The following is a 12,507-nucleotide window of genomic DNA, read 5'->3' as shown; positions in this document are numbered from 1 at the left end:
TTTTGTTTTTATTTTTGTATTTTTTTTGGAATGGTAGCTTTTGGCTCTGGTCCTAACTAGCTGTGTGGCCTTGGGGACATAACTGAGTCATCCGGGGCTCAATTTTTCTACCTGTAAAATGGCAGGAATGGAGAGGGAGGCATTTGAAATAAATGTGTGCTGCTTAAAGGGGGAGGTTTCCACAGAGGGTTTTGTGTCAATTACCAGGGCCTCTGAGGGCACAGGGATAATGAACATGACATCCATCTACCCACTTGACTCCGTGGAGAGATGTTAAAATGCTAGTTTATACCAAAACCCACGTGGGCATATTGTACAGTAGCATGGCACACTGGCAGACATTTCAAAAATGTGAGACTTCGGGGGCATTGTCTCCTCACGCCCCTCCCCCTCCCACCCCTGGGTGCGGTTGGTCCATTCTCCTCTGTGCCAGTGGTTCCAGGCCAAAGAGAGGAGCATGAGAAACACCACACTCTAAGGCAGGGGTCCCCAAACTACGGCCCGTGGGCCACATGCGGCCCCCTGAGGCCATTTATCCGGCCCCCACCGCACTTCTGGAAGGGGCACCTCTTTCATTGGTGGTCAGTGAGAGGAGCATAGTTCCCATTGAAATACTGGTCAGTTTGTTGATTTAAATTTACTTGTTCTTTATTTTAAATATTGTATTTGTTCCTGTTTTGTTTTTTTACTTTAAAATAAGATATATGCAGTGTGCATAGGGATTTGTTCATAGCTTTTTTATAGTCTGGCCCTCCAACGGTCTGAGGGACAGTGAACTGGCCCCCTGTGTAAAAAGTTTGGGGACCCCTGCTCTAAGGTTTAATCTCTAAGGTCTTCTTTTCAGATGTAACAGTCCGCGGCTAGATGATCCGCTACGTTACTTACCGTTATTACTTTGGTGTCAGCGCGGGGCAGGCAGGTGCGCATAGAGTGGCCTCATAGAGAGACGGTTCCATGTCCTCTCCCTTCTCCCTGAAGCCCCCGGACTGGAAGTTTCCAGTGGGCTTGCAAGTCGAAGGGAAGGGGAGCGAGCTTCCGTGGCCGGGGGGGGGGCTGATATTGAACACGCTCTGTTTTGTAGTCTCTGTACTGAGAGCTAACAGGTTAAAAGCACGGCTTTGACCTCAATCTGGCACAAGGGAATGAAGACCCCCGCCCCCAACACTCCTTATTAAGTAGCCTCCTTTGCGCAGGGGGGCAGTGGCCTCTCCACACAGGACACCCTTGGGGCCTGTACCCTGTGTGCCCAGCGCTCCGAGTGCCCACCCACCCGCCACCTGCCGCCCCATGCTCACCTGCACAGACCCCCCCCATGGCTCGGGCTCCTGCCACGGTGCCCACCCACCCGCCACCTGCCGCCCCGTGCTCACCTGCACAGACCCCCCACGGGCTCGGGCTCCTGCCACGGTGGCACCTCTGCTGCTGCCCACCTTCCTCACCCCATCGCCGCCGCTGCCCACACCTCCCCATGCTTTGAGCACACACTTGTTCACCTCGTATAAGATCAAAAATAAACTCTCCCTGGAACCTGTTCAAAGGCTAATGTGCATCCTCTCTTAATTATTGATTTGTTTATTACAGACGCTCGGGTAGGACATTCAATATGCCCGCTGTGCCAAGGGCCTACCTCTAGAATCCTCACCCTTCACCAGGAGGGAGTGGGCAGTGACCTCCTCTTGGGAAGGGGTAGCTGGGTGTCAGGGGGACCTGCTCACAGAGCAGGTGGCAGAGTGACCGTCTCCCTAACACGGCCACACTAGCCCGGCCCGGCCCCGGGACCACTACTGGGGTCGCCCTCCCTCTTCTCTTCCTCGTTCCAGGAGGAAAAGCCTGGTAGAGAGCCATTGGGGTGCAAAAGGGCCGGGTGGTCCCTCTCCCTGCAGAGGTGGCAGCCCCTCCCTGCACCGCTTCACTAGTGGTAGTGTGACTCAGAAGTGGTTCAGGGTGCTGGCGAGGGTGTACGCCCTGGCTTGTGCCACAGAGCAGCTGGGTGATCTCGGACAAGTGAATTAGACCCTCTGCTCTCTTTCCTCATCTGCAAAGCAGGCGTTCGTGAGGATGTGCGGAATCGTGCCGGCAGCGTGGGGAGAGACACTGCGCACACAGGGGTCAGTACGCCACGGGTGCAGTCATCGTCACCATCACCGTCGTCACGCTGCTCGTGTTCATGTCTGGAGCCCACAGTGGCAGGAGATGGCCTGCAGTGGCCTGGGTGACACCCCCGTTAGTGTGTGGGCGCAGCCGGTGGAGGGGCGGGGCACCGTTCTCAAGAGGCCGAGTCTTCAGGTCACTACTCTTTGGGGGGCGCCCCAACCCCAGGCAAGGGGAGTGTGGTTTGTCATTGTATACTGAGAAAGCACAGCCTCCGGGGCCCCTGGGCAAGGGTCACGGCCATCCGTCCACAAGTTTGGGGACCTGGGCTCTCTTTCTTGGAGTCCTAAGGATGGTTCTAGAACTTGATACCAGGAAGTAGGCACCAAGGGGCAGACCGGGTCCGCTAGCTTCCTTCAGTCTGGACAACCTGTGGTGTCCTCCAGGCCGGGCCTCAGGGGCCCTGCCCTGGCCCAACCCTCACCCCATAGCTCTGAGCATCTGACCTGAGCTTGGGCCAGGCTCCCGGGCTGGTCTGCGGCTCCCCACATGGCCCCCTTCCTTCCCTGTCCCACCCCCACCCCGGAACTCCCTGGGCTGGGCTTTTGTTCCCTCAGTTCCCAGGCGGTGCAGCTGGTGCTGTGGGCTGGGGAGGGGGTGGAGGCCAGGCAGAGAGCCTGTGGGAGGGAGCTGGCTCTTCGCTCCAAAGGAGAGCATGGCTGTCCTGCCCCCCCCCCCAGCAAAACGCTGCTCCCCAATTCCTACACTGGTGTCTCAGCAAACAAGACTAATTTTGAAGGGGGGGTGCCCAATTGCTCTTAACAGCTACTTAAACGTGTGGCACGTGCTGTTCGCAGTAACGTCAGCACCAGAGGAAACTGGGGCAGGTTTGGTGATTTTTTGCTTGGAGCCCAGGCCTGTTGGCAGGGTCCCCTTCTCCAAGCCTGGGAACTTGGGGACACTGGCACTCTAGCAAGCAGGAAGGGCAGAGTTTGTGAGCACCCTAAAATGGGGCTGAGCCATCTGGTACATGGTGGGCCCCTTAGAGAAGAACGGGAAGAAATAGGAAGAAGAGCAGGGAGGTCCTACATGCCAAACCCCAGGCTAGGTGCATCATGCATGTTTTGTGATTGTGTTTCCAAACCACGTAGCAAGGGAAATTGGCACAAGCACTACCCAGCAGGACGTCTTTCAGGTGGGAGGCTATGCCCAGGGCTCCAGCTAGTAGGTGCTGGAGCTGGGGCCTGAACCAGACCCTCCTGGGACTAATGTCCCTGCTTTCGCTGCAGCTTGTGGAGAGAATGTAGCGCGTGGTGTGGATGGAGGCTGTTACCTTGGCATTTCCCCTACTGAGAGTATCTAGTGGCCCATAAATGCAGGCAGGCCAGGCGTGAAATGCCGGTAGACTGTGCAAAGGTCCTGGTGTCTGCTGCATGGTTAGCAGGAACCAGCGGCTGCCATTTGTGTCGCGCTCTATGTACACAAGGCATTTTAAGAGGAGGACGTGGAGAGTCAGAGAAGTTGAGTAGCAGGCCCCAGGTGACATTGCCAGTATGTTTTCGCTACTCAGTGAGTGAGCGCGTAGGGAGCTGGATCTGAAAGTCAGCATTCTATGAGTCTGACACAGGCTACTTTGGTGAGAAGCAGGTGGCAAGAAGGGCTCTGTGGGAGGTGGTGAAGGCACAGGCAGGGGCCTGGGAGCTGAGCAGGGGTGGGCTTGACTGGCTAAGGACCCCAGGAGACAGGGAGAAGGCTTTGGCTCTCAGCAGGACAGAAGTCACAGTAATGGCGTTGCTGGGCCAGGGGTCAATCCCCAGCTCCATGTTGGGGGCCTGGTGAGGGCCCAGTGGTCCACCATTGCCCTGGAAGCTGCTGTTCCCAACCTACTCTTGGCTTCAGAGCTGAGAACAGGAGCCTCTAATATTTCTGCTTCCAGAAGCCCCTCGATATTTGCCCCTACCAGGGACAAATCGGTAGCAGCAAGTGTAATTCTGGGGGACAGAGGAGGTGGTCAGCTCAAAGACCTCCCTTGCAGACACAAGTGGGGTTTCAGGCAGCAGAAGTGTGCCTTAAATCACCACCAGAATGTGTGGTGTCCACTCTGGGGTTGGCACTTGTGTGGTGAACGGCAGGCACCTGTCCTGGAGACAGACGCTGAGTGCTTATTTACAATGTGTTGGATGGTTCCGACGTGCAGGGGTTTCACAAACACATACAGAGTGTCTGTCATGTTCTCAGCACCATTTGAAGGGCTGCTGAACCTGTCAGTGAGACGGGCGGGGGCCTTGTCCTCAAGGAACTTACATTTGAAAAGCTGGTAACAGGAAGAATTCCCTTGGGAGTCAGGAAGGCGCCCAGATCCCTCTGCCTCGCCCAGTCAAGTTTAGTTCCCTCCTCAGGCCATTGTCCCTGGCTGTACTCCAGTCAGTAACTAGGTAAATGTCGTACTCCTATCTCCTGTGCAAAACAAGAGGGATGTAAGTGACCATGGAGGGCTCATCTGGGCAGGCGCGAGGCTGCGTGGGGACGGAGGGTGGGTGTGGGAGCGGCCCCGTCCCTGACAATGATGCTGTCGGTGGCCTCTTCTGGTGCCTTCGGGCACTCACCCCTCCTGCTCGCCAGGAGCCTGGTGATTTCTGACAACTTGATTTTATTCCTTGAATCCAGCTCTCTGCCCTGGGCCTGCCTTCAGCGGGAGGTACAGTGGTCCCACCCCAAAAACCCCGGCAAACCACTTGTTGAAGTCCCTGCCCAATCCAATTACTCATGCCAGTGGTGACTCAGCAAGGACTGTCCCCAACAGGAGGACCAGAGCCAGCACCGTGCCCAGAAGGGGCAAGGAGCTGGTCAGGGAGGCAGGGACAGTGGAGGGGTTGCTTCTCAGGGGAGACGACCCCAGCCCGTGCCCGGCACTGTCTTCTCTGGGGACCTGGGCTTCGGGCAGTTGTGACTCCAGGGTCCGGGAGCTGAGACTAGGAGCACCCGCAGGTGGAGGCTGCACCTGCTCGGCCAGAAGCACGGACTTGCCAAGCTCTGTCCGCACGGACCAGCTTTTGTGCGGCAGCCTGTTCGGCTGTTTGTGGGCAGCAGGTGCTAGGGTTTTCTGGCTGGGGCCATCCAGTCCCCGGGAACGTCAGAGTGGCTCAATGGAGGTGACACTCACAGAGTGCTTACTGCGTGTCAGGCCCTGTTCAAAGTGCTTTACCGCCCATCTCTCAACAACTTTGTGAGTTAGATCCTGTTGACTCCCGATTTTGCAGGTGGGGAAACTGAGGCACAGAGTGTTAAGGGCCTTGCCCAGATTCAGATGCTACTGGTGGTGAATTCAGCACAGTGGGTTTGTTACATGAAACCATATTTAGTTCCGTTACAGCTGCGTGTTCCCCATGTCCCCAAGTTCAGAGCATCTGCTGCCTGCATGATTTAGAGGGACACTTTAAAGGGGCCATTGCCAAACCTGGATGCATTGCCACTGACCAGAGTGGGGAAGGACCAGAAAGCAGCGCTCTCGAAGTCCAGGGAAGGGACGGCGGAAGGTTTTCTCCGAGAAGAGGCGGGAGGCAGGCAGCCTCCTGGTGGCCTTTCCCCTGGGCCCTCGGCGTCAGCAGTGCAACAGAAGTGGGAGCGTCACAAGCTTCCGGGCTGCCTGAGTCCACACTGAGGCTTCCCAGGAGCGAGCGAGCGAGCGGTGCTGTGAGGGCAGGGTGGGGCCTGTGCAGGGCGAGCCCCCTGTCCCTGCAGGCGCTCAGGCAGGCCGACTGGGCCCTGGGGGCGCTGTGGAGGGGGTGTCTGCAGCAAGTGGGGTCTCGGGGCTTGGGCGTCCTTTCCAGTCCAGAGAGCCTGTGTGAACCCCTCCTCCAGGGTAAGGAGAGGCAGTGGGGGGTCCCTGGGCAGAGCACTGAGGGGGACCGTCAGCCCTTCCCCAGACACTGCCAGCGGGCGGCGTCACTCAGCGAATGCCCTTGAATGGACAGAAGTGAAAGGCAAGGGCTCGGACCCCCAACAGGCGGCTCCAACCTTCTGGCCTATGTGTCTGAGATCTTGAGAGCGGAGCTGGGGCCTCCTGTGGTTGTATTTCCCGGCTTTTTGGGACCCCCTTGGTGCTTGACTAGCCCTCTTCACAGTGGGCTTTCCGTCTCCGCGTACGGTCAGGATTCCCTTGTTGGCTCCTGGCCTTCTGGATGCCATTACCTGTCTCTAGCCTCCAACCACGTCTTTCTCCCTCACAACATGAGCCCAGGCCACGATGTGAGGGGACAAAGGCCTTCTCTTCTGACCTGGTCCAAGCCAGCCAGCTCCAAATGTCCCTCTGGAGCAGCACGTTCTTGAGGCCCTGTTTCCCCTGTCTCCTCCTGTGTCCCTCCAGTCCCTACCTAGCACACAGTTCCTGTCCTGGTTCCCTGTCTGCTCATGCTGGATTTAGGCTGACACCATGGGAACAGGGCGTGGTGGGTGAATCCAAAATGCCTGGGGCCTGGCCTGTGTCCCAGTGGCCTGCCCACTGACTCGGGAGTGTGGCTGGGTCAGAAAGACAGACAGGTGACCACGGGCCCGCAGGGGTCCGCAGGGGGAAGGCCCTGGGAGATGATGATTCCCAGGTCAGCGTCCTGTGTCTGTACACCTCCTGAGTCTCCACTCCTTTTGTCTTTTCTAGACGGCAAGGAATTTTGACTTTGGGCGTGCCTTATAACACAGAGTCTAGAAGAAATCTCAGGTGCTTACGCAGATGGATATGCCCTTTGGAAAAGAGACGTGTTCAATTTCTCTCTGCATCAGGAAGGCTGGACTGCGGCGCTCGGGAGGGCAGCCCCCATTCTGGCCTGTATGGTGGGAGACCACCTCTAAACCTTGGGAATGTCCCCACCTTCTCCAAACCCCCGGGACCAGAAGATGTTGGCTCAGCTGTGAAGGGTTTCTAAAACTTTACTTTCTGTTAAAAAACAATAAAAAGAACTTTGCCTATTTCTGCCTCTTATTAATAAGCAGGGGATGCACTGGCAAGTTTCCTGATTTCTAAGACTGCCACTGGCAGCAAAGGAGGTGGGGGTGACTCCCTCTTCCCCCCAGATGATATGTGGGATGCTGAGCTGGGTCATGGTCTCTCTGGGACCCAGTGATGGCTGCAGACTGGGAGTCACATGATGTAACAGTCATTCTTCAGTGTCAACCACGGCATTCTTACCAAGAAGATGAGATACTCTGGACTCCTGCTCACCAAGACAAGGATGTCCCTGGCTTCTTCACCCAGATCTGGCCTCTCTCAGAGGTCAAGGACATGCTTTGCTAGTCCCCTCACTGGGTGCCCGCCCCCTCACCAGGCTGTGTACCCGGGGGAGGGGGCAGGCACCTTCTTGCACTTGTACTGAAACTTCACAGGTCCGCTTTTGACAAAGCCCTTGCATCTGAAATACCCAGTCTATTTCACTATACCTGGGTAGCCTTCTCTGAGAATTCACACCCCTGACCTCTCCTCTTTTCTTAGCAGTGTCCCTACCCCAGGTCCATGCGGAACAGAGACTGATCAGCTGGAAGGGACCTTGGAAGCCACCTCAGTACTTCTCCAACTGTAACATGCTTATCTGTAACATGCTTATGCATCACCCAGGGAATGTGTTAAAATGGACACTTTGACTTGGGAGTGTCCAGGACTGGGTGGGGCCTCAGGTGCTGCGTTCCTAACAGTCTTCCAGGTGATGTGCGTGCTGCTGGCCAGAGAGGGCCACACTTTGGGCAGCGAGGTCCCGTACTGTCATTTTACAGACACAAGGGCGGAGGCCCAGAAGGCTGTGGTGGTTCGCGCGCGGTGAGAGGCTGAACCTTGCTTGCTCTCTGGCTCCGAGGCCTTCTCTGCTCTGCAGAGGGCCTGCCTACTGTCAGCTGCATTTCCTGCCCAGGCCCATGGCTCCAGCATAAACACGGCGTCCCATCTCTCTCCCGTTTTCCTGCCAGGATGAAAGACTTCTTGTTCCATCAGGGCCCCCTTGCTTCACAGCCTGCATTTTTACTGTCTCCAGAGGGGTTTTTAAAGGTTTTATTTGTTCTGACTTACGGACGCCTCCCCTCCTCTGCTGCTGGAAACGTTAGAAATCATTTTTCTCTCTCTCAGAGAAAAGTGTGGTGGGCTGAATCCACTCAGCCTTTCTTGCTCATTTGGACCTCCCCTGGAGTGGTCTGAGAAGGGTTCCCTGTGTTTCCCTGCTGCCACCTGCCACCTCCCCAGCGGCCAAGCTAGACCTTTGGCCATACCTCAGTGTCCCGGATGCTCAGATAGTCTAGAGCCAACCCCAGAATGGACCTTGAAGTCGCAGGGGGATTCCCAGTGGACTAAGGGTATGTGGGTGGGGGGGTGGGGGGGGGAATTGGCCTAGGGCCAGTAGGAACTGGTTTGAGAGTCCAAGGAGGTCTCCACTCTCTGTCCCCTCCTGCTGGTGGGAGGGCAAAATGCCAGTCTGGGGACAAGGCCATACTGGCACCAGAGGGGAGAAGTCTCACTGAGGCCAAGGGAAGGCGGAATGCAAGGGGGAGTAAGGAAAACTGCCTTTTATAGACATGCTCTTGCCTTTCTTTTTCTTTTCTTTTTTCTCTCCAAGTTTACTCACAGCGACAGTGCCACTCACAGGCGCCTGGCCTGTCTGTGGTTGGGCCTGGGCAGGCAGGCGGCACTGCATGATGCCCCTTCCCCCATCTTGCCTGCAAGTTGCATGACCTGCATCGGAATCCACAGGGGGCGGGGGAGAACCCTTTCTGAAGCTGAATGCAGTTGAATTCCGTGTCTTTGCTTCCTTGCCTGCCCTCACCCGAATGCTGGGAGCAGAGCCCTGCTTTCTTCTCCGTGTGAATGAATGCTGTAGTGTGTCTGCCTGTTCCGACTTCCCTAACCCTTTCTTCTCCTTGGCCGCAGCGAGTGCTTCGGGTTTTCTCAGCAAACAGCTCACACTTGGCATTTTGGGATTTTATTTAAAAGAAAAAAAATCCCTAGCAAGACAAAATGTGGGGACCTCCCTCTCCCGTTGGGATCTGAGCTCTCCTGAAAAGCTGGCTGCACCTGCTTTGCACCCCTACCAGGAAGGGGTGCTTGGGTGGGAGGGAAGGAAGGAGGTTCTGTGCTCCGAATCCGGAGAAAGCAGCCCGCCCGCCCCCCTCACCGGGCAGCCAGAGCAGCGCCCCCGAGAGCCGAGTCCCAGAAGCCGGCCTCCGATGGCGCCCGCCCGGTGCTTGCCAAAAAATGCCCCTTGCATCTCAATTTCCCCGGCCGTTTCTCGCACGCACGGCTCATCCGGGGCCACCTGGGCTCTCCGGCGCAGCCTTTGCTGAGCTTGTTCCCTGCTTGCCCAAGACCGAAAGCAAAACCGACCACCTAGAAGGCGCAGGGGGAGCGGGGGCACCCACCGGGCTAAGCCCCGCAGTCCCCTCCCATCCGAACCCAGCTCCCGGACTCTCGATTACGGAAATGAGTGCCGTTTAGATGGAGGACCGCGCCTCCGCAGTCTCCCTCCCCGGTTCTGGGTGACTCTCCGGGGTTCCTGTGCGCTCCCGGATGCCCTGTCGCTGTCAGCGAGCCTGTACCCCCCGCTCAGGCTCGGGAGCGCTCCCCGTCACCTCGGCCGCGTTCATGTCCCTTCCTCCCGCGGTCAGGATTGCAGCAAAACCGGGCAGCGCGAGGGTCAAAAAGTGGAAAGGAGAGCGCCTTTCCGCGTCGCCGGCCCGCTCGCCAACTCCTCCTCCCCAGTCCAGACCCTCGCAATCCCAACTGCAACTTTTTCCCTTCTGTCTCGGTTTCCCCTGGGCTGTGGCTCGCGGACGCCGGGCCGCGAGGCGTGGAGCTGACGGGCCGGCGCGCGGCTGCGGGTGGCGGTGCGGACGAGAGCCGCGAGCCGGAGAGCGGGTGGGTGGTGGGGAGGGAGGAGGGAGAGGACGGGCGGGGAGAGGCAGAGAGGGGGAGATTCCGCTCTCCTGCCGCTCCCAGTCCGGGCGGGGGACGGAGGGGGGAGAGGCGGCCACCAGTGGGGAGGAGAGGAGAGAGGGGAGGAGGGAGGGCGTCGAAGAAGACGCTCCGAGAACCCGTGCGTTTCGTAAGGCTCCGAGCACTTGTGCATTTCTGCAGGCGCGCGGCGAGCCGTTCGCAGCGGCTGCTGCAGCTCCGCAGCGTCTTCCTCCTCCTCCTTCCTCCGGGCGTGTGTATGTGTGTGTGTGTGAGTGTGTGTGTTTTGCAGGTGTGTCCGTTTTAATTCTGCCCAGTAGGTGGGACTTGGTGACTTTAGCACCGTTTTTTCCTTTTTTTTCTTTTTGCCTCCCCACCGTCTGTTGCAACCCTGCAAAGTCTCGGAGTCAGCGAGCGCGGCTCGCTTTCCGAGCCCCCGGACCCGGAGAGCCGGCAAGCGCCGAGCCGGCCACCATGCCAGGCAGACCGCGCCACTAGGCGCTCCCCGCGACTCCCACCCGGCGGCGGCGGCAGCGGCAGAGGCAGCGGCGGCGCGATGGTTTCAGACGCTGAAGGATTTTGCATCTGATCGCACGGCGTTTCAAAGGCAGAGGCCCCCTCCCCCTCCCCCCTCCCTCGCCGTCTTTGTTTCCTTCCCCCCCTTCCAGCTCTCCCCACTCCCCCCACCCAACCCCCTCTCCTCTCCTCCTCCTCTTTTTTAGAAGCAGCGATCGGAGATGGATGTCTCTCTTTGCCCAGCCAAGTGTAGTTTCTGGCGGATTTTCTTGCTGGGAAGCGTCTGGCTGGACTATGTGGGCTCCGTGCTGGCTTGCCCTGCAAATTGTGTCTGCAGCAAGACTGAGATCAATTGCCGGCGGCCGGACGATGGGAACCTCTTTCCCCTTTTGGAAGGGCAGGATTCAGGGAACAGCACTGGGAACGCCAGCATCAACATCACGGACATCTCAAGGAATATCACTTCCATGTAAGTCAGGCGGCCGCTCCCTGCCCGCCTCCCCTAGTCCTCAGCTCCCCCTCGATCGCTCGCTCGCTCGCTCGCTCGTCCGCCCGGGCCAAAGCCGGCCCTGCGCCCGCCCCAGCTCGCGGCCCCGCCAGGCGCGCGGCAGGCTCGCTCTGGCTCGGGAGATGCTCCGGGGCTGCGTTTGCAGGTGACTCTGGCCCTGTCCAGGCGTAATCCGGTGCTGCGCGTGTGTGCCTCTCCCAGGAGAGGACCCCCCCCCCCCCACTGGCAGGGCATGCAGAGGGAGGGGGCGGCTCCTGCCCCCGCACTCATCCGCTGCGGCTCGTTTAGAGGGTGCCAATCGGGCTCGTCGTCCCCCCCCCCCCCACTAAATAGCAACAGTTTGGCCACGCTCAAGTAGAATAAAGTAGACGAGGTTCGAGTCCCTGGCAGCAGTCAGTGGTGGCAGCCACAGCGGCGGAGCTTGGCTTGGAGGGAAGGTGACAGATAGGGACTGTCACAATCGGGGAGAGATGTTTAACTACTTCCTTTTGGAAACAGCAGAAACATGCTGACAAGTAAACAAGTTGAGCGCTGGCTTGAGGAAGGGAAGACTTGGGACATGTCATGGCCGTCAGGAACGCCCACCCCTTTCTTTCACTTGGCCTGCCCTCTCCAGCCCCATTTTGGGCAGTTCCGAGACCCCCCCCTCCTTTACCCCCCTCTGCATCTGGTCGCCTACAGATCCTCCCTGTTTGGGCTTGCAGAACTGCTCTGGGGATTCGGCGTCAGGATGGGGAAGGGAAGAGAGGGGGCTTGACTGTTTTGCAGACTGGGAGGGGGTTCTGATATGATTGTGCAGATCGGTTTATTTGGAAAATTGAACTCTGACTGGCATTGGCGTGGTTGTGCCCGGCAGAAGTGTGGCGGCCTGCTCTTTTCTGTTTATTTTCCCTTGGCAGGGAAGGGGACAGGAGCGTGGGCCAGGAGAAAGAGCTTGGGGCCCAGGGAGTTGGCCCATCTTTTTTTCTCACTGACCTCGACCAGGTGACCCCCTCCCTCCCTGCCATCCAGAGAAGGGTGGGGAGGGCACTGGGATGGTCCAGGGCAGGGCTCTCGCCTATCTGACCCCCAGAGTCCCTTCCCTTGGGAACTCCTGAAGTGGGTGGAATGTTGAGTATGCTCTGCACTGATGTCCCGTCTGGCCAGGGTCTGAGGAAGGCATTTAGGTGGACTCAGGAGGGGCCGATCCGCCACTGGCCGCTGGGCTGGCGCTGCTCTGCCTGGCGCCAGTCCGCCCTCCGCCTCAGCCCAGCGAGATGGGGCCACACAGCCAGGAAGAATCGCAGCCGGGCTCTCTCCAAAGCCCGCCAGCCCTCCCGGCTTCGTGGAGACTGTGAGCATTTTCACAGCCAACAATGTGAGGAGAGTGTTCAGCCCGGGAGATGTTCCTGACTCTTGGCCCCAGAGACAAGCTTGACCCATATCTTGGCTGTGCCATGTCCCCACTCGCCACCTTCAACCCTGGGGCTGG

The 12,507-nt window shown here is 58.3% G+C and overlaps 2 protein-coding genes across 6 annotated transcripts in view; both read left to right on the top strand.

Annotated features, from left to right (window-relative positions):
* MRPL46 (mitochondrial ribosomal protein L46) overlaps positions 1 to 7,043 on the top strand; it is a 181,994-nt gene extending 174,951 nt beyond the window's left edge. For both annotated transcript variants that reach the window (XM_066238134.1, XM_066238137.1), the window contains exon 5: positions 6,746 to 7,043. In XM_066238134.1, the coding sequence (XP_066094231.1) occupies positions 6,746 to 7,010 (265 nt within the window). In that variant the 3' untranslated portion in view covers positions 7,011 to 7,043. The remainder of the gene's footprint in view (positions 1 to 6,745) is intronic.
* Positions 7,044 to 10,202: 3,159 nt separating this feature from the next.
* The window catches only part of NTRK3 (neurotrophic receptor tyrosine kinase 3), a 344,195-nt gene continuing 341,890 nt past the window's right edge, over positions 10,203 to 12,507 (top strand). For all 4 annotated transcript variants that reach the window (XM_066239552.1, XM_066239555.1, XM_066239554.1 and 1 more), the window contains exons 1-2: positions 10,203 to 10,619; positions 10,735 to 10,997. In XM_066239552.1, the coding sequence (XP_066095649.1) occupies positions 10,750 to 10,997 (248 nt within the window). In that variant the 5' untranslated portion in view covers positions 10,203 to 10,619; positions 10,735 to 10,749. The remainder of the gene's footprint in view (positions 10,620 to 10,734; positions 10,998 to 12,507) is intronic.

This window comes from Saccopteryx bilineata, chromosome 7 (genome assembly GCF_036850765.1).
Source record: "Saccopteryx bilineata isolate mSacBil1 chromosome 7, mSacBil1_pri_phased_curated, whole genome shotgun sequence".
Lineage (NCBI taxonomy): Eukaryota > Metazoa > Chordata > Mammalia > Chiroptera > Emballonuridae > Saccopteryx > Saccopteryx bilineata.
This window is presented reverse-complemented; position numbering and strand designations above follow the sequence as displayed.